This window comes from Cyanistes caeruleus, unplaced genomic scaffold (genome assembly GCF_971803275.1).
Source record: "Cyanistes caeruleus unplaced genomic scaffold, bCyaCae1.hap1.1 HAP1_SUPER_30, whole genome shotgun sequence".
In the NCBI taxonomy this organism is placed as follows: domain Eukaryota; kingdom Metazoa; phylum Chordata; class Aves; order Passeriformes; family Paridae; genus Cyanistes; species Cyanistes caeruleus.
In genome coordinates this window covers 1,995,131-2,018,678 of record NW_028256295.1, presented here as the reverse complement: position 1 = coordinate 2,018,678, position 23,548 = coordinate 1,995,131, and the positions used below count along the sequence as shown (strand labels likewise).

General features: G+C 53.4%; 2 protein-coding genes across 2 annotated transcripts in view; one reads left to right on the top strand and one right to left on the bottom strand.

Moving 5' to 3' along the window:
* Window positions 1–23,548, top strand: part of LOC147645273 (uncharacterized) — a 268,783-nt gene that overhangs the window by 24,960 nt on the left and 220,275 nt on the right. The window contains 1 exon segment of the mRNA XM_086874765.1: window positions 22,967–23,379. Coding sequence (XP_086730891.1) covers window positions 22,967–23,379 — 413 coding nt within the window.
* Window positions 7,885–8,865, bottom strand: LOC147645282 (olfactory receptor 14I1-like). Its single transcript, XM_086874860.1, has one exon. It carries the CDS (start codon window positions 8,863–8,865, stop codon window positions 7,933–7,935), a length of 933 nt encoding a protein of 310 aa, XP_086730986.1. The 3' UTR covers window positions 7,885–7,932.

Here is a 23,548-nt window from a genome sequence, read left to right as displayed (position 1 = left end):
TTCTAATTCCCCAGAAGGGATTGATCCCTCTTTCTGCACATTCGTAAAGGTTATATCCTTTGTGATGAATGCAGCCTTTTTCCCTCTTCTCTAAGGATCAATATCTTAGGTTGGGCTCTTGGGGGACCCATTTAGTTCCTAGATTCTTCGTTATATCTTTTGCATGCCATCCGCCCCACCAGGGTCCTATATCTTTTTCCGGTTTGTAGAATACAGTCTTCCCCAATTACCTTAGCCTTTAACTCCCATTTTTCTCTTCTCCTATACCCTGGTGTTCTTTGGCCTTCCCCAGTTCATTTTATGCTTAAAATTTCTCGAGGTTTTAAACTAATTCCCTTCCAGGGCCAAATATCAGACATTTTAGTACTCCCACATACCCAACAATCAGTTATATTTAATTCCTTGCTGATGTTTTCAACTAAATCAATGAACAAGTTCTTCCCACTCAAATTTTCCCATTCTTCATTTCCCACGCTCATGTCCACTCTTTTCTCCTTTACCACATCAGGTTCACCTTTTACTGGTTCGTTCTTTTCAAAGCACAGCCAAGTATCCCTCATGGGACAGTCTCCCAAAAGACGTTCTCTAAAAGTGACCGTATTTCTGGTAATCCAATATGTTTTTTTGTTTTCTTGGCATTCTTCTAATTGTGATTTGTTGTAACAAGAAGGACTCAAATTTGTGTGGACCCTTACCAGGGACCCTAGATTTTCCCCATCATACAAGGGATAATAACATTTCATGCAAGAGTCTGTCCCCATGGCATTGGTGAGGTGCATTGCTATCACCAGACCTACCATGAGCCTTGTGATGATCCTTTTAGGCTCCCTGCAGTCCGTGACTCCCAAGAGTCCAGCAGGAACCATGTTTGATCTCCCCTGGTCTTGCCTCTTGGGGTTTTCCTTACGCTCTTTTAGGGGGTGGTCTGGGTCCAAGGCTTACGGCTTTATTATTTCTCTTTTGTCCTTCTCCTTTTTACTGTTGTCGTTTTTGGTCTTGGGAAAGCTGCCCTGTGAGGGATATAGTCTTGGCTAGGGATTCGAGCCCTATTTGGGGTTCTTCCACCTTTTCAAGCAATAATAACAATAGTTACAAGTTAATGACAACTGGAAAACACTTTAGCATTATTTCACAAACTTTAAAGAAACACTTAACCACAAATGTTGCGGCCAAGAGATCACTTAACAACAACTGTTGTAATTCCAGTTCCTGACTGGGGACTTTAGTCTCTGGGTTTCCTCCTTAAGGTTATTTTCAAGTCCTTGGTGTTGGGGACAACAGTCCAGTTAGAGGGATCTTTTTTGGAGTTTACTTCCCCATCTGGTGGTGCCACTGGTCCTTTAACTCGAGTCACGTGTGTCCACCCTTTTTCCCGGGTTCTCACAGCCGTATGTGTGGTGAGTTGAAATTGGTAGGGTCCTTCAAACTTTGGAGTGAGAGGAGAGTTAGCCCAAGATTTTACCAATACCCAATCCCCAGGGTTAATATGGTGTGTGTCTACCTCTAAGGGAGGAGTTTGAGGGAGATACCCTTTTTTCCTAAAGTTTTCTAAAGTTTTAACAACAGTTTCCAAATACCTCCTTGAGGTTTCTTCCCCTTCCGTATACTGGGCAGTGCTGTAAGGAGTAATTAGGAAGGGGAGGCCAAATAGCATTTCATAGGGGGATAGCCCGAAGTCTGCTCGAGGTGGGGTTCTTATTTGCAACAAGGCCAAAGGGAGACATTTTATCCAATCTAATTTAGTCTCCAGAGTCAGCTTGGTTAAGGTCGTTTTTATGGTCTTATTCATCCGTTCTACCCGACTGGAGCTCTGGGGATGCCATGGGGTGTGTAACCTCCACTTTATCCCCAGGGCTTCAGTGGTTTCCTGGAGGACACGGGCAGTGAAATGGGGGCCTTGGTCCGAGTCTATGTTATTGATTAACCCATACCTGGGGACAATATGTTCCAAAAGTATTTTGACTACTACTCTCGCTCTTTCGTTCCAAGTGGGAAAAGCCTCTGGCCAATGGGTCAGGTGATCTACGATCACTAGCAGGTGTTTGTATCCCTGTCCTAGAGGCATTTCTGTGAAATCAATTTGCACATTTTGGAAGGGTCTCTCCGCTAGTTCCCTCCCCCCTGGTACGGGTTTTGTCATCACTCATTGGTTTACCCTTTGACACGTTACACAGCCCTGAGTGATGGCCTTTGCTATATCATAAACCCCTATGCAGATGTTCTCCCTCAAGAAATGGTCACATAGACCCTGCGTCCCCCAATGTGTCAATTTGTGTATTTCATCCAATACCCTGCTGTTGCAGTCTGCAGCTCCAGGATCTCATCCAGGGAAGCAGCAGGATTCTGGGGACCAGCATCAAACACCAACCGAGACGGGCTCCCGTTCATGAAACCATTTATTCAGCATGGGAACAAAGTCAGGTCCAGAACAGAGAGCCCCGAACAGAGGCACAGCAGGGGTTTTTGAGGGACAGAACCCCCGAGGGTCCCCACCTTTGAGGGTGGAGTTCAGGGTCAGGGACCAGTAGAAGCACAGCAAGGGAGAGACCCTCAGGGATTCAAACCCAATCAGAACTCCTGGGCCGCCCTTCTCAAGGGGTTTGGGGTTGGACAATGTAACTCTTTGTCTCCCTGAAGCTGCTACCACACCACTATAATATTTTTGCCCCTGATCATGCTGAGCACCATGCAAGGCTGTAGAGAGGTCAAGACAACCTCTGTTTTTAAAACTCTGCCCTGCAGCTATTCCTTACGGTGCTGTCAGCAGGGAAGACATTTTGTCTTCTAAAACCTTACTTCTGATAGTTTTTCCATCTGAAAACTATCTGGGCCAGGGGCAGCACCCAGGGACCTGCCCTGCCTGGGGGAACTTATAACTGGATCTTATAACTAAGTATCAGAAACAAGGGCACACACTCTGTATTCCAGACTCCAACATTTTATTCTTAATTTTCCATGTTTTAAGTACTACTACGTCTTCATCTACTTCAGCTTCTACCTCTTCTTCCTAATATTCCTATTCTTATTCTTTATCATTTTTTGGTTTCTGGAGGGTCTTATGCAGGTTTTCGTTGGGGGAGGGGGGTTTGGAGTTTTTTTCTTTCCTACTACTACTTCCTAAACACAACTTTCTTTTCTTTTGTTAGAATTGTGTGTGTTGCAGTCCAGCAGGCCGCCGTCGTGTCCTGGGAGCAACACCTCCTGTCTGTGTCCATTCCTCATGGCCAAAGTGCCCCAGGATCAGCATGGAGTCCTTTCCGGAGGAGAGGAAATGGCCTTGGAGTCCAGCAGGGAGGAGCTGGAGCCAGTGTCCCTGCAAAGGGCCAAGAGCCGTGTGGCTGTGGCCCTCGGGGACCCGGTGCAGGGGTGCAGCTGGCGGTGCCAGGCTGCTGCTGGGAGCCGATGACTTTCCGGGTGCCTTCCCGGCCGGACGATGGGCCGGGATGCGGCGCTGAGCCCCGGCAGCGAGGGTCCCCCTTCGGGTGCCGCTTTGGGCTGCCGTGTGCCCTCGGGGAGCCGCCCCGGGGGTGCTGCAGAGCGGCCGGGGCCGGCTCGGCCCGCAGGGCCAGCACAGGCCGGGGCAGCCCGTGCGGCTCCCTCGGGGCGCCGGGCAGGCCGCGGGGCAGCCGCCATCTGCAGCCCGGCGCTGCTGGCAGCGGGCGCTGATCCTGTGGCTGTGCCGCCAGGCAGGGGCAGCAGAACAGCCCCTGCAGCTCCCACAGTGCCTGCCTCAAGAGTGAGCGGCCTTTCCTGTGGGGAAGCGGCTGCCCAGGAGAAGAGACACCTTCCACTGTGGCTTGGGCTGCCAGAGGGCCAGGCCCGGCACAGAGTTGCTCTTGCGGGCACAGCTTGGGCTCCTGGCACTCCACCCAAGCTTCTTGAGGGACAGGCAGCAGGATTCCCTCTTGGGCTAAATCTGCCAGTCTCTGCTGCCTGGCCTCTTCTTCCTCGTGCAGCTCCAGGACGCTCACCTCATCCCAGTCATCGTCCTCCCGCTGCCAGGCCTTGAGCTGGCTGCACAGGATGTCACAGTATTCCGTGCTGTCCTGAGCCAGCTCTCCATCACTGTCATCATCCCAGCTGGACCTGGAGGATTTTCTCTTTGCTTTGCCTCCAGTCACCTCCTGGCCATCCTGGCACAGCTCTTGCTTGCGGCAAGCTTCCCAGTCCAAGAGTGCCCGGCGGCTCGTGCCTTCTTCTGGGGACAGCCGCTGCTCAGGAGATTCTTCCCAATCTGAGAATTCCTGACAGTGATCGCTGTCCGCCTGCCACGGCTCCTGCTCCCTGCACTCGCCCCACTCGGAGACAACTGGGGAGGGCTCTTGCTCCCTGCCCTCATCCCAGTCCCGCAAATGCCAGTAGCTCCCCCATACTTGGACCAGCTCTTGCTCAAGGCCTTCATCCCACTCAGAGAGCTCCTGGCAGCTCTGGGCTTCTCCTGGGGACAGCTGTGGCTCAGTGCAGGCTTCCCCTGGAGTCCCTTGCTGGAACTTGTTCATTTCTCTTTGGCAGAGCTCTGGCTCTTCCTCAGCGCAAGACTCCACGGCTCCTCTCCTCCCTCTGCTTGCCCTCTCAGCCTCCTCCTGCTGCTCCCTCAAGGCCTGGGCTCTCTGTGAGCCGGGCCAGGGCCTGGGGGGCTGGGACTTGGGCTTCTCCTTCTCCTCCGTGCCTGCAGTCCTCTGGTGCACACAGGTACCTGGACACAGCCACTGTCCTGGGACTGACCCGGGCCCCACAAGCCCTTTATATACCCCCCAGCCGGGGCGGGGCTCTGCCATGTCACAATGGACTTTGGGCACCGCAAGGTCCCGCGTCACCACGGGCCCTGACGCACCGTGCCTGTGTCACAAAGGCCACCCTGACACCCCGTGCCTGTGTCACAAAGGCCACCCTGGCACCCCGTGCCTGTGTCACAAAGGCCACCCTGTCACCCCGTGCCTGTGTCACAAAGGCCACCCCGGCACCCCGTGCCTGTGTCACAAAGGGCACCCCAGCACCCTGTGCCTGTGTCACAAAGGCCACCCCGGCACCCTGTGCCTGTGTCACAAAGGCCACCCCGGCACCCCTTCAACAGCCCAAGGCACCAGGAGCGGCCTGGAGCAGCCCAGGCCTTGGGGGATTGCAGCCCCTTCTTCTGAGCCGCTCCTTCAAATGATCAGGAGTGGCTGGGGCCAAGTGAAGGTGCAAAAGGAGACCGTGTGTGTCTTCGTTAGAAAGACAGGGGCCTGCTAAGGGAGGCAGGAGGCTCCTTTGCAATGGAAAATGTAAACCCCCTCCCTCCCAATTATTATCCCTTTGAAAGGCACTCTCTGGCAAAGATAGGAGGACAGGAAGAACAGTTTGTGCTGCTTTTGCATGAATTGCTATTTGGTGAGCAGGGAAGAAGCCCCCCATGGAAATGATTTTACTGAGAGGAGCTGCTAAGCGAGAGTTGCCTCTGTGCCAAGCAAAATCCAAGAGCTGGCTAGCTGTGGGAACTGACTACCTATTAAAGCATTTAAAAAGCTGCATCCACCTCTGTGAGATTGACATTTTGCAGACAGGCAAGCCCGGGAAATCTCTCTCTTGCTTCCACCCTTGAGGAGGTACCCGGCTGCCGGTCGGGCCGGGCCCCGCTGCACTGCGGCCCTTGCAGTCGTGCTGACAGTGGCCACAACAATCCTTAAAGCTTCAGGGTCCCCTGACACCCGGGCAACTGAGGAGGAAATTAAAGGAGCGGGTTCACTGGAGTCCCCAAAACCAACTGGAACAGGAAAATCAAGTAGGGATGAGGCCCATGAAGCCTGCGCAGCACAGGAGCAAAGTGCAAAGACCAGGCCTAGGGGCAGACACAACAATATCTAGGGGAGGTGTGAGGGCGCAGTCTGAGGGCATGGGTCCAGACACAGACTGGGGTTAGAAAGATGCAAAATACTGCGACGAATTGCAACCAATCGGGGGAGAGATACGGGAAGATTCTAGAAACATATCTTTCAGTGGGGTGACTTGATGAACGTATGAATTGCCATCAAGCCTTTGGCGAGTGCTTCCCAAGGCTTGAACTCAAAGCCTGCTGCTTCAGGGCTGAAGTCTTTCTGGCCCTGTGTCCCAGAAGGGCTGAATCGCACAGGCTCGGCCTGGCGGGGCCGGGCTGGCCCCAGCAGTGACCGGGTGGGGACGGGAGGCTGCGGGACCCCGGTTGAGGCTGGGCCGGACCACGGCTGCTCACACCTTGCCGAGCCTAAGCCGTGCCCCGCTGCCGGCCCCCGCTGAGCTGGAGTCCGCTGGGCTCCGGGAGGAGATCCGGGTGGGTCCAGGCCCCCTCGGCCACGGCCGGTGCAGCACATGGTAATTGAAAGAAATTGGCCAGGAGACAAAACTCCTGTTTGATGCCTTTATTAGGATTCAGCTCTTGGGGTGGGGGGGGGCCCGAGGGGTTGTTTGCACCACGGCCATTCCCACACTGTCAGCTCCAAACAGGAGACACAATTCAGCTTTGCAGCACACACTGCAGAGCTGGGGCTTCCATCCTCATGAGAGTAGCCAGGGACCTGTCATCCTGGTTCGCTGTCTAGGGCTGTCAGTCCTTTCCAGTCCTCTTCAGGTCATGGTGATGCAGGAAGATGGTTTCTAAGCAGGTTTAGGTGATGCAGGGAGATGATCTTGCATCATAGCTTGCTCAAATACATTTCCTTGTCCTTTTATTCCTCTGTTAGCTCATTGTTTTGGTGTCCTGCATGCCTTAGTTTGTATATTACTGGGTTACACAGCTTCCTGGGAGTTTCTTTGTTCTAGTGTGGCACAGCGACCATGGGGGTTGCCTCCTTCTGTGGCATAACTTTCTAATGGGTTGCTTTTGTTAGTTGGATTTAGCCCCCATGGGAGCAGCTCTGTTACAAGGCAGCAGGGAAGTAAGGGGAAAGGGTACAGGAATGTCTCCTAAGAACCTTAAAACACTTCAGAAACTGGTAAGTAATTAACATTACTAATAACCATCAGAGCAAACAAGGGGTACAAGGTTCACAAATGGGATAAGAACATTAACTGTACCTAACTAAACACAGTATTTTATCCGGGGTGGATTTCTTGAGAGATTTTATTCATGACATGTGCCTGCAAGGATGCGGCACCTCTCTGAGCTGGGGGAGAGGCCAGGGCTGCACAGGGGGGATGTTGTTGGCAGCTCCATGAGGACGCTCTGGGACGCTGCCCTGGGGTGTCCAGCGCAGTGGGGATGGATCAGCCCCTGCTCTGCTGCTCCTTCCCGTCTCCCCCAGGGACCTTGCAGAGCCCCAGCCATGCTGTTTGCCCCCAGCCTGCCCACGGCCAGCCTGGGGCTGCTCACGGGGGTTTTCTGTGCTGAGCTTTGGCCTGGCCGTGTTCTTGAGAGAGCCTGGGCAAGGAGCCTGGAGCCCCCAGGCCCTGCCCTGAGGCGTCAGCGCTGCCCCAGCAGTGCCCATGGCCTGTCCCTGCTGCAGCCCCGGCACTGCCACCCCCAGGGCTGTGCCCGGCCCCGAGAGCACTCAGGCCCTGCAGCAACACCAGGGCCAGGAGGGCAGCGGGGCAGTGGCACGGGAGCAGCACTGGCAACACCAAGTGCTGCTGCTCCTGGCCACAGCTGCTGTGCCAGCACTGATCTGCCCCCAGCTCTGCACACAGACACTGCTGCTGCAGCTCCAGAGAAGGGAACAAAAGGGGCATCTCTGGAGAAAACTTTGCTGGGAGATCCTTTTGTTCATTTAAAGCCACCAAGAGCACAGCCCCTCATTTTCACAGTGTGTGGGCACAGGGATGGTGGAGAGAAACAAAATGAGAAATGGCACAAAACAATGACATTTTATTGAAGACAATTTTAAAACATAAAACTAAGTAAAAGAACCTCCTAAATGAAACCACCAAGAAGTATCAAAGATGATTTTTATTACAAGGTATTTGCAGGAATTGGCCAGCAGTTTAATGTTTCTGAAATGATCCAGTCATCATTCTCCACACTGCAGCTTTGAGCTCCTGGTTCCTCAGGCTGTAGATGAGGGGGTTCAGGGCTGGAGGCACCACTGAGTACAGAACTGACACTGCCAGATCCAGGGATGGGGAGGAGATGGAGGGGGGCTTCAGGTGAGCAAATGTACCAGTGCTGATGAACAGGGAGAGCACAGCCAGGTGAGGGAGGCAGGTGGAAAAGGCTTTGTGCCGTCCCTGCTCAGAGGGGATCCTCAGCACAGCCCTGAAGATCTGCACATAGGAGAAAACCATGAACACAAAACAACCAAGTACCACACAGACACTGACTGCAATGAGCCCAAGTTCTCTAGTGTAGGAATTGGAGCAGGAGAGCTTGAGGATGTGTGGGATTTCACAGAAGAACTGCCCCAGGGCATTGCCATGGCACAGGGGCAGGGAAAATGTATTGGCCGTGTGCAGCAGTGAATAGAGAAAGGCACTGGCCCAGGCAGCTGCTGCCATGTGGGCACAAGCTCTGCTGCCCAGGAGGGTCCCGTAGTGCAGGGGTTTGCAGATGGACACGTAGCGGTCGTAGCACATGATGGTCAGGAGGGAAAGCTCTGCTGAGATGAAGAACAGAAAGAAAAATACTTGTGCCTCACATCCTGTGTAGGAGATGTGTCTGGTGTCCCAGAGGGAATTGTGCATGGCTTTGGGCACAGTGGTGCAGATGGAGCCCAGGTCAGTGAGGGCCAGGTTGAGCAGGAAGAAGAACATGGGGCTGTGCAGGTGGTGGCTGCAGGCTACGGCGCTGATGATGAGGCCGTTGCCCAGGAGGGCAGCCAGGGAGATGCCCAGGAAGAGGCAGAAGTGCAGGAGCTGCAGCTGCCGCGTGTCTGCCAATGCCAGCAGGAGGAAGTGGCTGATGGAGCTGCTGTTGGACATTTCTTCACTCTGGCCATGGAGTCCTGTTGAAGGAGGAGAAAGTGACAAGTCAAGGGAGACTTGGCTGAGCAATGTCCAAGTCCTTTCTCCCAGCCCTGCCCCTGCTGCTCTGTGCCACCCAATTTTCCTTTTCTCAGAGCCCTTCCTTCAGCCCCGTGCCTGGAGCTCTGCTGGGATCTGGCCCCGTTGCTGTGATGAGCAGGGGCTCTGCCCATGGACAGTGAGGAGTGAGCTCTGCTCTGCAGCAGTGGGGTCATGGGAACAGGGTCAGGGGCCAGTCCTGGGGTTGGACTGCATCAGCCCAAACTGCTCCTGAGGCAGAGGAGCCTGGCTGCATCTCCTGTCCCAGGGGTCAGGAATGGTGATGCCCAAAGGCAGTTTGAGAGGGTTTGGGTGTGCCCAGAGAGATCAGAGAGAAATGTGCAATGCCGGAGCATTGGCTGTAACTCAGTGGAGGGTCAGGGGAGCTGCTCTGTCACTCCATCTGTCCCCAGCTGCCCTTTCTGAGATCGAGGGCAGGCACTGTGTTCCCCTGGAAATCAGCCTGACACAGCTGAGAGCAGAGGGACCCACAGCAGAGCAAACTGGTTCAGCCTTTCTCAGTCTCAGCCCCACTCCTGGCCAAGGACACTCCTGTCCCCAGTGTCCCCTGGAGACAGCTCACAGCTTGGGTGGCATCCCAAGGACACACCAAGGGTCCTGTCCATGGCACTGCTGGAGGAGAGTCGGGTCATTCCCAGCCTCCCAGCCTGCCCTGCCCAGAGCTCCTGGGGCAGAGGGAGCTGGGACATCCCATTGCTGTGCCCAGCCTGCACAGGAGGAGCCCAAGGGCTGGGCCTGCCCTGCAGCTGGAGCTGCCATTCCCAGAGAGCTGTCAGCAATGCCAGGAGCACCTGGGCAAGGCAAGGAGAGAGAGCCAGGCCCTGAGGAAAAGCCTTTCCTTGCCCAGCCCTGCCCAGCCCCTGCCAGGCAGCACCAGTGCAGGACAATCACCCTCAGACATTTGCATTGAGACATTTGCTGTGTCTTGGCATGGGGATCTGTATAAAAGTAATCATGGAATAGTTAGGTTGGGAAAAGACTTTAAACTTTAAACTTTAAACTAAAATCCCAGCACAGCTTGGTGCCACTTTCCCCCCACTGCCTGCCCAGGGCTCTGCTGCCTGGAGCTGTCCCTGCCAGCAGCTGCTGCCCTGTGCCCAGGGCTGGACCCTGCCAGCCCAGCCCCAGCCCAGCCCAGCCCTGGGGGCTCAGCTCTGCCCTGCAGAGCCCTCCCAGCTCAGGGCACTGCCCAGGGGCAGCTCTGGCTCTGCAGGCTCTGATGGCAATGGCAGAGCAACCCTGAGGAGGCTGGAAAAGGACACTGATGCTGCCTGTAAGGGGCCCTGTGCTGATTTCTGTCACTGCTGGTTAAGATCTGAGAATTTATTTTTTTTAATTTATCGCAACCTGTCACAAGATGTTGAATAGAGAAATGAAATGAGAGCTGAATATCAATGTGCAATTTCCCATCCAGGCATCCCAGAGCATTAGATTAAAAAAGCAGGATCTTCGCTTTTATGCAGCCCCTGTATAATTTACTTGGTGTAGTCCATGGGCAGAATGGCTGAAAGCACATTAGCAATCTCCTGTGAACCTACTGATCACTAAAAGTGTCTCAGGGACTTGTCAAAATTTGTATTACCTTTATAATTCAGAATACCTTTAATATTTTAAAATTAAGAAATAAAAAGAAACAATAATAATAAATTATTATAAAATAATTTAATATTTATCCTCCTCCTCCCTGCCATTCTTAAATAGTAGGAAACTGAATACAAAGTCTTAGGAAATTTCCTCATTTTTATCAAAATCCTTGCCTTGGAAATATTCCATGACAGATCAGAAACCATCAGCAGGTCAGAGCTTCAGGAGCATTCACCTCCCCTCCACCAGAAATACTCAGAGCTGTACTCACAGAGTCTGTAGGCACTGGCATGTTCCAGCTTTAGGAGATGCCTCCAGGAGCTGCAGCTGCATTGTCCTGCAGCCAGAGGCTTCCTGTGGCAAGGGCTGGCAGGGATTCTGCCCCAGGCACTTCTCAGCCCCTTCCCAGCCCTGACTGATTGAAGCTCTCTGTGCCTCTGGGCTGTGCCCAGGGTGGCTGCAGGCAGTGCCCCAGCCCTGCTGGGCTGGCAGAAGAGCTGCTCAGCAAGAGAAATGTGCTTTTGAAGCTCTTCTTGGTTTCCAGGAGCTGCCTCTGTGCCAGGAGCCCGGCCCAGCTCAGCAGCACAGACACAGCAGCAGGACTTTAATGAGCCTCTTGGGGCTTTGTGCTGAGGCCCTGAACATCAGTCCCTGACAGGGAGGGGAAGAAAGCTCTCAAGAACTCCAAGTCAGAATCCAACTCCAAAGTTTCTTTCACTTTTAATGGGTCCCACTGAGGGATGTGACTGAAAAAGTGTCCCCAGGCCCCAGGCAGAGCAGAGAACTGGAGGCACTGATGACAGCTGGGGACAAAGAGAAGCCAAGGCTTGGTGCCCTGGGCCAGAGCAGCCAAAGCTGTGCCAGCAAGGGCTGTGAGGAGACACCTTGTCCTGAGGCCCTGGGGCCTCCTGGCACAGCCCCAGCAAGGCTGGCCACTGTCACCCCCTTGGCCTGCCCTCAGCATCCCCCCTAGCCCACATGCCAGTGGCCTCAGGGATCTGCTGGAAGGAGTCCCTGGGGAGCCTTGCTCAGGAATGGCCCTGGGGGCTCCTTCATGCTCCAGGGACTGCAGCTTTTTCAAAGGACTTTGGCTTTTGCTTTGGAGTCTCTGAGAGCTTTGTGCAATCCTGGCCTCCAATTATCTGCTGTAATTAGTCCCTTGAGAGCCTTTGTCAGTAACAACACTCAGTGGGGCTCATTAATGCTTCAAGGTACTTCAATTATTTTAAGATACTTGCTATCTCCTTTTGATACAGACTCTAAAAGAATTTTGTGCAATCCTGGCCCCAATTATCTGCTTTAACGAGTCCCTTGGGAGCTTTGCATTGACACTCAGTGGGGCTCATCAATACTTTGAGATACTCAGGGCTTTTTCAGCTACTTTGGATTTTCCTTCCCACACTGAGTCTCTGGGAGGTTTTTGTGCAATCCTGGCCTCCAGTTCTGTCCTCCAAGGAGTCCATGAGGAGCCTGTATTGGGGATGGACCTCAGTGGCACCCATTAATGCTTGGAGACACTTTGGGTGTTTCCTCTGACTCGGGCTCCTGGAAAGGTTTGTGCAATCTCCTCTCAGGCCCTGAGGTTCAAGGGCTCAGCTCCAAATGCACCACGGGGCTCATTAGGATCAAGTAAATCCTAAGAAACCATGGCTGTGCCTTGATTTCCCTCTGGTCTGGTGCAGTTCTCAGGAAAGTTTCCTAAATAGTTACGGAGAAATAGTTCAAAGAACTTCTAAGAAATATGTATTCTTAATTTAAAGGGTGTCTTTTATTCCTGTTCTCTTTAGAGCAGAGGTGATTGCAGCACTCAGTGATGGATATTGATCCAGGGTCTCTCCTAAGGAGGTGTGGCCAGCTCAGAGAAGCTGTGCCTTGAGGTCTGACCCAGTGGGGACAACCTTGCTCCACATTCCCCAGCCCCATCCTGTCTCTCCTCACTCCCCTGGGACCTGCTTTGCTCACAGAACTGGCTGCACTCAGGCAAAGAGGGGTTTTCCTTCTTTGATTTTAGCAATCTAAAACTGCTGAGTTTCCCCATGGAAAACAGACACCCTCCTCAAGTGTGTGCCAAGCCCAAGGTGCCACCAAGGAGGTTCCCCTTCCCCAAGGCAGAGCCAGGCAAGGAATGTTTCAGACACACAGGGAGTTCTACAATAAACACAACCCCAGAGTTGGCTGAAGGCAGAATTCGAGCAGCTGCTGAAGGACAGAGAAGCTTTGAACTCCTTGCAGCTGAAAGCACCAAGTGGGTTGTTGGGAGGTGTGTGAGTGAGGCAAGAGTGAGGGAAGGGAAATGCAGAGAGCCCTGGAAGTGTTTCTGTGCAGACAGGCTGCTGCAAGGGCAGGGTTGGACTTCTCTGGAGGGAACTGTGAGGGAGGTTGGGGCAGAGTGACCTCCCCAGTGACCTCGAGATGTCACACAGCCACCTGGGATGTCACAGCCCACTCAGTGGTGTCACACAACCTGCCCTGGGATGTCACACCACCATTCTGTGAAGTCACAGCTCTTCCCATATGCCACAAAACCACCTCGTGATTTCACACAGCGTTCTGTGATGTCACACAGCCACATTTGATGTCATTGTTCACTCTGTGATGTCACAGTCAGCACTGTGATGTCATATAACCTGTCCTGAGATGTCACATGGCTTTTCTATGATGCCACTGCCCACTCTAGGATTTCATATCACCACCATGTGACTTGACAGCCTGTTCTGTGATGTCTCACAACCAACCAGTGATATCACAATCCACCCTGTGGTGGCTCTGTCATGTCACAACCTGCTCTGTGATGTCAGAATCCTTTCTGTAATGATGTACATTCGACCTCTGATGTCATAGTCATGTCTCTGATGTCACAACCCACTAAGTAACATCACCCAGCCCACTCTGTGATGTCGTACAGCCACACTGTGACATCACACACCTCTTTCTGATGTCACAGAATCCCCTCTATGACGCTGTAGCTGCTCAGTGACCTCACACAACAAACTCTGTCATGTCACAGCCCTAGCTCTGACCTCACACAACCCACTCAGAGCTGTCACACAGCCCCTTTCTGACATCACAGCTGCTCTGGGGCTCCAGGACACAGCCACAGAGGTGCTGCTGGGACACAGCCCCCTCTGGCACATCCCACAGCCCCTGCCAGTGCTGAGCCCCTGGCAGCTCTGTCTGGGCCTGCTCTCTGTGTCCCTGAGCTGCCCTGGCAGGGCCCCAGCCCTGCTGGGCTGTGCTCAGGAGCTGCTCCTGGCCAGAGCTGTCTCTCTGCAGCGCTGCCCTTGCCAGGAGCTGCCTCTGGGCCAGGAGCCCGGCCCAGCTCAGCAGCACAGACACAGCACCAGCACTTTCATCACCCTCTTGGGCCTTTGGGGCTCTTTGCATCACACTCAGTCTCTCAGAGTGTGCTCCAGAAACTCCTCAAGAGCTCCAAGTCAGATGGAAACACTGAAGTTTCTTGTAGTTGAAATGAAAGACATGAGTGAGAAAGCGTCCCCAGGTTCCAGGCAGAGCAGAAGACTGGAGGCCCTGATGGCAGCTGGGGACAAGCAAGGGAAAGGTGTCTGTGGTGCTGAGCAAAGCTGGATGTGTTTCAGGAATGGCAAGGGCCAAGGGCTGAGCCCCAGCCCCTGGCAAGGCAGATGCTGTCCCTCCCTCATTGCTCAGGGCTCTTCCCGGGCCACTGGCATGTGGGGATGTGCAATGCCAAGGGCAGCACCATGGGGCGGCCCCTGCCAGGCTGCTGAGCAGGGACAAGGAGGCAATGAGGCCCCAGGGCTGCCAGGGTCACTTGTCCCCTGCTGGCCTCAGGCCCAGGGCCAGCAGCCATGGCCAAAGGGCTGCACAAGTTGCCTCTGGCAGGGCCTTGCAGCTGCTGCCCATCCCTGTTCTTTCTCCAGCCCTGGCTGCCCTGTGGTGTCCACGCCCTGTGCCTCTGTCCCTGCAGGCTGTCGTCATCCCCTGGCTGCCCCACCTCGCTGGCCCTTTCCTTTGCTGACAGCTCTGTGTATGTCAGAAGGATTCACCATCTCTGAAACCACTATTTAAACACTCTCATGGCTCTCCTCCACTGTCCTCAGTCTCCACCCCATGGAGCACAGAACTCCTTTGTCCCTATAGAATGGTCATGTGCCTGAGGCCTCAAAACCCCACCTTGGGAGATCTCTGAGATTTCTGCGAGCTGATTCCGAATTAAAACCATCTTCTCATAGTGTAAGAACATCACCAGAGGACAGGGCCAACCCGACCTCTCTGTCTCAGCAGCTTCTTTCAGGGAGCAATCCTTGGATATATGAAATTTGGGAGGCCAAATTAAATATGGTCCTTGGACAAGAAAGCTGGTGCTTTCCCCAGGAAGGAAGGAACAGAGCCCCACTGTTTCAGGGGAAGATGTGTCGGGACCACCAGAGGCCAAGGCCAGACAGAGTTTGCAGTTTTTTTCTGGGAGATAGCCTCGGATACAGGAAATGTTTTAGGGAGAGTACCAGTTTTGGCAATGGACATCAGAAAAGATGGATGATATTCCCTTGTTAATCCTGTGGGACAAGTTGCATTATGTTTCAATTCCACCTGTCCAATTTTACCTATAACACTTTGACAAAGTCTGGGGGCTGGGATTGGATCCTGCCACTCCCAGTCTCCTCTCTTAGAAGGAATTTAAAAGCCTAGGTGACCTGGAGGAGTTTGAGGATCCCTGGTGGCTGTTGAGTGTCATTTCTCCACCTCATGACACAGAAGGAGTTTCTCCAATAAAGAAATAAAGCTTTTGCCTGAAGCTCCCACTCTGCCCATGACAGGAAGCCCTGGGAGTGTCTGTGACATCCCAGCTTTTGGCAGCCTGGGGACTCCTGGGATGTCACCATGGAGCCCCCGGGAGTGCCTGTGATAGAGCGGTGCCTTTGCAGCCCAGGGTCCCCTGGGATGTCACCATGGAATTGCTGGGACTGCGTCTGACCACACGGCTCTTCAGCATCCCCAGAAATCCCTTGGAGGTCTCTGTGGAGCCCCTGTCTCTGCCTGTGACATTCCAGCTCTTGAACAGCCTGGAGACTCTTGGAATGTCCCCATGGAGCTCCTCTGAGGGCCTGTAACAAATCTGATCCTTGGTAGGCAACCATCACCAGCCCCATGTAGCAATGGTCTGATTCCATGGCAACTGTCACCAGGACCTGTTGCCATTGTCTGTTTCCATGACAACCATCATAGCACCCTGTTGATATGGTCAGTCCCTTGGCAGCTCCATGGAGACCCCATGCCAGGGGTGGTTGCCATGGACACCAGCTCAGGCCTGGAGCCAGAGCCCATTGCCATGGCAACCATTTGCAGTCCCATCCCCAGGCTCATGGGATCCCAGAGCCACAGAATTGGCTGAGTTGGGAGGGAGCCATGGGGATCCTCCAGTCCAACTGCTGGCCCTGTACAGGACACCCCAACAATCCCAGCCTGGGCCTGGCAGCGCTGGCCAAACGCTGCTGGAGCTCAGCCAGCCCTGGAGCTCGGAGCCTTCCCTGGGGAGCCTGTTCAGTTCCCCAGCAGCCTCACGGGAAAAACCTTTTCCTCACATCCAGCCTAAACCTGCCCGCCTCAGCTCCAGCCGCTCCCTCCACTCCTGGCCCTGGGCACCAGAGGGAAGAGGTTCCCGCAGCCCCCAGCCAGGGACCCGCTCCCAAGGCTGCTGCCATGGCAACCAGGCCTGGCACCAGCTGGGATGCTCGGTTTCCACGGGCTGGGCTTCAGGAATGGCATTCCTCAATTTCCTGCTCCTGCTGAAACCGCGCTGCTGCTCGCTTCCCTCCCACCTCCCATGGAAAGCACAACAGGCAAAGATCCCAGGCTGCGATAAGAAGAATTTATGAATAACAGCAACGGGATAAGGAACAAACAGACACAGAAACAATTTTGGTAACAGAAAGGATAAGACAAACCATTCACCTGGAAAACTAAAATACCACCAACTGACTCTTCCTGGCCACGTATTTCCTCCTGCCAAGAAAGGACACCCTTCTCTGGTGAGAGAGAGGGAGTCCTTTTCCTGCCCCTGGCAATGACCTGAGATGGGATTGAATATAATGACAGGACCATGGCCAGACTCTCATGTTCTTTAATCCCACATCATGTCATTACCACGGGCAGGAAAAGGTACAGGTGTCTTCCCAGCATGGATCCCAGGGAACATGGATCACCATGTCTCTTCCCAATGTCAGTCTTCCAATGTGAGATGAAGCTGGAGCAGTGCACAAAGCTCTTCCTGCACTTGAACCAATCGCAGGGCTTCCCTTACCGGTGCTTCCGTTGGTCTGGTCAAGTTAGAGCTCCGGGTGAAGCTCTTCCCACACTGTGCACACTCGTAGGGCCTCTCCCCAGTGTGGATGCGCCGGTGCCTGATGAGGTGGGTGTTGTACTTGAAGCCCTCCCCACAGTTGGGGCAGCGGAAGGGCCTCTCATCCGTGTGAATCCGCTGCTGCATGATGTGATCGGAGCTCCTCTGAAACCTCTTCCCACACTCGGGACACTCATAGGGCCTCTCCCCAGTGTGGATGCGCTGGTGGATGATGAGTTGAGAGCTCCAGCTGAAGCCCTTCCCACATTCCCCACACTCATAGGCCCATTCCCCAGTGTGGATCATCTGGTGGCAGATCAGGCTGTTCCTCTGGCTGAAGCTCTTCCCACACTCCAAGCACTTGTAGGGCTTCTCCCCATCCTGAAGCTGCTCATGGACCACCAGCTCAGAGCCCTGGCTGGATCTCCGGCCGCCTTCCCGGCACAGGGTGGGTCTTTCCTCCTCAGAGCACCCTGGGATGGGTTTGGAGCCCCTCCTCCTGCGGGACCTCTGGGGATTTTCCTCCCTGTTGGATTCCTGCATTGTGGAGCTGCTCACAACAGCTTCTTCCATGAGGTTCTGCCGTGGGGATTTGTCCTCCCTGCTCTCCATCCTCAGCTCCTTGTCTGGGGGAGGAAGGACAAGGAGAGGATGGGATTTGCCTCCGTGCCAGAGGGAAGGGGAAGGAGATCCCCCCAGTGCGTCCCCGGCAGGACGGCGTCGGCAGCGGGGTTGTCCTGCAGCCGGGGGCCAGGCTGGGCTGGGAGATGGAGCAGGAGAGAGGGGGAAAGGGGCACTGACTTCCTCCTCACCTGCCTGGGTGTCCTGGGGCATCTTCCTCTTCCTTGCAGCCTTCTCATCCATCTGGCCAAGGTTTGGGAATGGGAAATCCTGGTTTGGGAGAAAACAAAGAATGAGCACGTTGAGTTTGAAAGTCCCACTGTCCAAGTCCCTCTCTAGAAGTCACCGGGAATCTGGGGTGTCTTGATTTAAAAGGAAAGGTGTTTACTAAGGAAAGGAGAAGCCTCCATTGAAATTGATAAAAATGTAAGCAACAGCCCCTTCCAAATTATTATAATCTTGATTTCAAAGTGATCCCTGATAAAAATATAGGAATAACAGTTCTTTACTAAAGAAATTAAAATGAAAATGCAGCAGTACAAAAGAAAAAAAACACAAAAAAACAGCACTCTGAGAGAGTCAGAATACAACCTGATACCCTGTTGGTCAGGGTGCTGGTAGCAGTCTGATTTAATGGTGGCTGCAGTCCTCCTGGAGTGACTGATGTGGTTCTGTTGAAACAATGATCCTGTAGAAGATTGTAGCTTACCTCTGAAGTTCCGGTGCTGTAGATGGATGTGGTCTCTCCTCTGGGAATCCAGTGGAGAAAGACTGCCTGTGGTGCTTTGATGCTCTGATTATATTCATGCAGGAATGCTTGGCTCCTCCCCCTGGCTGGAGCATCTCACAATGGGATGATATCATTTTATCAGTCCTGCACTGAGACTCAATGGCCCATTAACAGAAGATATCCCCCTGGAGGAAGGATGGGTGGTGGAAGAGATAAAGAACACTGCCCCACCTGGTTTTAACAGCTGGCCCATTAACAGAAGACATCCCCCAGTTATGAGGGATGGGTGATGAAAGAGATAAAGAAAACTGCTCCTCTAGTTTTTAACATGGTGATAGAATACATACTTTTGGTTACATCTTGCATTGCAACCCAAGACATGGGGTCCATAAAAATTGTACACCACCAAAAATTGGCCCTGAAAATGCTTTCCAGAAGTTTTCCATTTCTGTTCTCTCCCTTTTGGTGTTCAGGGGTTCCCCCCTGTCCCAGCTGCTGGGGGTCCCGCTTGTACTGGGGGTCCCCCATCTACTTGGTCCCTGACCTCTTCAGGCTGCTGTGAGTGCCAGGAATTTGAAAAGTTCTTCCCATTTCCATCTCCCCACTTAGGGATGCAGGAAGTTTTTGGGGTCCCAGGGTCCCTGCTCCCCTTATTCCCTTCTTGGGGGTGCAGGGGGACCAAGGAGTCCCCCCTGCCCCTCTCTATTTAATTGAGGGTTCCTCGAATCATGGTGCTCCCCCTCTCTGGGCTCCCCACTTTGGGGTCCTCGGGGACACAGGGCTCTGCTCCTCCAGGCTGCCTCTGCTGGAAGCTGCCACTGGGAACCCCAAATGTCCCCCCAAAGGGCATTTTCTTTTCAGCTTTGGTTTTCTTCATTCTCTAATCATCACCCCCAAAAACCCAACCCAGGCACCCCCCAGGATATCTGGGCTGGGCTCCCCCTCCCTCGTCACCTGTGGGATGGGGGGGTGATGATCCCATGGGTGGGAGGGGGCTGTGAATTCAGGGAGTGAATCCCAGTTCGACTGGGATATACTGGGCCTGAGATCATACTGGGATAACAAGCACCTAACTGGGATTCCTAGGAGTGTCTGGGAATGGCTATGGAGATGTTGAGAGCAGCTGGGATATACTGGGAGTGTCTGTGATCATACTGGGGATGACTGAAAACACACTGGGAACAATGGGAACCATGCTGGGGACAACTGGGAACAACTGGGAGTGACAGGGTCTACACTGGGGGCAACTCCAGCTGGGCATAACTGGGACCATGCAGGGAGCAGCTGGGATCATCTGGGGAGCAACTGGAACTATACTGGGGCCAACTGGGTGCAACTGGAATCACACTGGGAGGAACAGGGAGCAACTGGAACCATCGTGAGGGTAACTGGCATCCTACTGGGATCACAGTGGGAGCAGCTGGGCCATGCTGGGCAAGACTGGGACCATACTGGCAGCAACTGGGACTGCACTCAGGGTGACTGGGAGTGGCTGGGAGCAACTGGGATCAGGCTGGAAACACCTGAGGAGTGATTGAGAGCAACTGGGATATACTGGGAGAAACTGAAACCACAGTGCAGGTAAATGGGAACAACTGGAACCATGCTGGATAATCCTGGAAGCAGCTGTGCCCATGCTGGGTCATACTGGGATCCTACTGGAATTAGCTGGGATCATACTGGGAGTGAGTGCAAAGGTGCTGGCTGGGACTGGAACCATACTGGAGGTGACTGGGAGCAACTGGGCCCATCCTGGGAGTGACAGGGAGTCACTCTGGCCATGACTGGCATCATACTGGGAGGGCCTGGGTGTGACTGGAACCATACTGGGGGTGGCTGGGTGCACCAGCTCATACTGGGGGTGACTGAGATTGTAGTGGGAGTGACTGGGATCATTCTGGAAGTGTTTTTCTGTAGATCTTCTGTCTTTCTGGTCTCTTTTTATTCTCCTTCCTATCCTACGTACTTGGAATATTTTTGGATATCTTAATGTTACCCAAAATCTTAAGGGTTAACACTTTTTAGGTTAAATGAGCTAAGTTGGCAAAGTTAAGGCTATGGTAAGAGTTCTTTGTGTAGTTGGATGTTGTATTAAACCCTTTGCCATAGTTCCTTGATTGTCTGTATTTTGTCAGTTAAATTTTGTGTCATTTTGACCTCTTAGCTCAGTTGGTCAGAGCATGGTGCCAGTATCACCGAGGTTGTGGGTTCAATCCTTGTGTGGGCCTTTATATTAAGACCTGGACTTGATGGTCCTTGTGGGTCCCTTCCTACCAAGAATATTCTTTGCATCTGTCCATGCTGAGAAGATCTGGTTGTTGTTTCTCCTGTGCGCCAAATTCAAGCACAGGAACCTTTGGTTACCACCAGCATAGAAGTGTTCTGGGGTGTTAAAGCCCTGCAGGCTCACAGTGGCCTCTTGTTTCCATAAGGCTTCAGACTGTTCCACTGGCCCCTTGGTTCCATGGGCCCAAGAGTGCCACAACGATCCCCTTGGTTCCACAACTTCCCATGGTGTCACACTGGCCCCTTGGTTCCATAAGGATCTGGAGTGTCACACAGGTTTATGGCATTTGTCCTTGCTGCCCCTCACATCCCACTGCCCCACAAAGAGCCCCGAGCCACCCGTGAGGGACAGGCCCTGCTGGGCCAGGCTTGGGCTCAGGGCTTGGCCTTTCTGCTTCCTCCAACCCAGCCAGGGCTGGCTCAGCATTGCAATTCCCTGCTCAGAGCCTTTGGCTCCCGGCAATCCTGGCCTCCAGGATCTGTTCTCACCAGTCCCTGGGGAGCCTTTGGCAGTCCCTGCCCTCAGTGACGCCAATTGAAGCTCCAAGGGACTTGGAGTTTTGCTTCTGACTCCTTGAGCAGCTTCTTCAGCCTGAAGGAGGGACAAAGGAAGATCAGAGAAAGAGAAGGAATCACGAGGTCAAGCACTCCCTGAATTCACAGCCCCCCCACTTATGGGGTCATCACCCCCATGCCACAGGTGACCGGGGAGGGGGAGCTCAGCCGAGAAATCCTGAGGGGTTGTGTTTATTGGGGCGGATGTTTGAAGAATGAAGAACTCCAAAGCTGAGTGGAAAATGCCCCTTGGGGGGATACTGGGGTGTCCCAGCATCCCTAAGTGGGGAGATGGAAACAGGGGGAACTTTTCAGATTCCTGGCACTCCCAGCACACTGGGAAGGGGAGGGACCGAGTAGATAGGGGACTCCCAGTACAAGTGTGACCCCCAGCAGCTGGGACAGGGGGGAAACCCTGAACATCAATAGGAAGAGAACAGAGATGGAGAACTCCTGGAAGGCATTTTCAGTGCTGAATTTTGGTGGTCTAAAATTTTTATGGACCACATGTCTTGGGTTGCAATGCAAGATGTAACCAAAAGTATGTATTCTCTCACCATCTGTTAAAACCTGGTAGAGCAGTTTTCTTTATCTCCTCCATGACCCATCCCTCATAACTGGGGGATATCTTCTGTTAATGGGCCAGCTGTTAAAACCAGGTAGGGCAGTGTTCTTTATCTCTTCCACCACGCATCCTTCCTCCAGGGGGATATCTTCTGTTAATGGGCCATTGAGTCTCACTGCAGGACTGATAAAATGACATCATCCCATTGTGAGATGCTCCACCCAGGGGGAGGAGCCAAGCATTCCTGCATGGATATAATCTTGGAATCAGAACACCAGAGGCAGTCTTTGTCCACTGGATTCCCAGAGCAGAGACCAGACCCATCTACAGCACCAGAACTTCTGAGGTAAGCTACAATCTTCTACAGGATCATTGTTTCAACAGAACCACATATGTTTCTCCAGGAGGACTGCAGCCACCATTTAATTGGACTGCTACCAACACCCTGACAAATGGGGTGTAAGGTTGTATCCTGACTCTCTCAGAGTGTTGTTTTTTTGGGTTTTTTTTCTTTTGTACTGCTGCATTTTCATTTTTCTTCCTTTACTAAAGAACTATTTTTATTCCTATATCTTTATCTGAGATCACTTTAGTATCAAGAATATAATAATTCGGAGAGGGTTGTTGCTTACATTTTTATCAATTTCAGTGATGATTTCTGCCTTCCTTAGCAAACACCTTTCCTTTCAAACCAAGACCTCCTAGATACCCAGCAACTTCTAGAGAGGGACTTGGACAGAGGGACCATCAAACTCAACGTGCTCATTCCTTGTTTTCTCCTAAACCAGGATTTCCCCATCCCAAACTTTGGCTGGATGGATGAGAAGGCTGCAAGGAAGAGGAAGATGCCCCAGGACACCCAGGCAGGTGAGGAGGAAGTCAGTGCCCCTTTCCCCCTCTCTCCTGCTCCATCTCCCAGCCCAGCCTGGCCCCCGGCTGCAGGACAACCCTGCTGCCGACGCCGTCTTGCCGGGGACGCACTGGGGGGATCTCCTTCCCCTTCCCTCTGGCACGGAGGCAAATCCCATCCTCTCCTTGTCCTTCCTCCCCCAGACAAGGAGCTGAGGATGGAGACCAGGGAGGACAAATCCCCGCAGCAGAACCTGGTGGAAGAGGCCATTGTGAGCAGCTCCACAGCACAGGAATCCAACAGGGAGGAAAATCCCCAGGGATCCCACAGGAAATGGGGCTCCAAACCCATCCTAGGGTGCTCTGTGGAGGCAAGACCCACCCTGTGCCGGGAAGGTGGCCGGAGATCCAGCCGGGGCTCTGAGCTGGTGGTCCATGAGCAGCTTCAGGATGGGGAGAAGCTCTACAAGTGCTTGGAGTGTGGGAAGAGCTTCAGCCGGAGCTACAGCCTGATCCGCCACCAGATGATCCACACTGGGGAATGGGCCTACAAGTGTGGGCAATGTGGGAAGGGCTTCAGTTTCAACTCCCAACTTGTCATCCACCAGCGCGTCCACACTGGGGAGAGGCCCTACGAGTGTACCGAGTGTGGGAAGAGGTTTCAGACCAGCTCCAATCTCGTTCAGCACCAGCCGATTCACACGGATGACAGGCCCTTCCGCTGTCCTGACTGTGGGGAGGGCTTCAATCGAAACTCCGCCCTCATCAGGCACCGGCACATCCACACTGGGGAGAGCCCCTATGAGTGTGGGGAATGTGGGAAGAGCTTCAGCCAGAGGTCCAACCTCAATACCCACAAACGTATCCACACTGGGGACAGGCCCTACGAGTGTCCCCAGTGTGGGAAGAGCTTCACCCGGAGCTCTCACTTGACCAGACACCAACGGAGGCACCAGTAAGGGAAGCCCAGCGAGTGCCCCAAGTGCAGGAAAAGCTTTCTCCACACCTCCAGCCTATCCCCCCTTGGAGGACCGAGGTTAGGAAGAGACCTGGTGATCCATGTTCCCTGTGA

Coding starts and splice junctions, on each gene's coding strand:
- LOC147645282 (XM_086874860.1), bottom strand. CDS start 8,865: ATGTCCAACAGCAGCTCCATCAGCCACTTCCTCCTGCTGGCATTGGCA.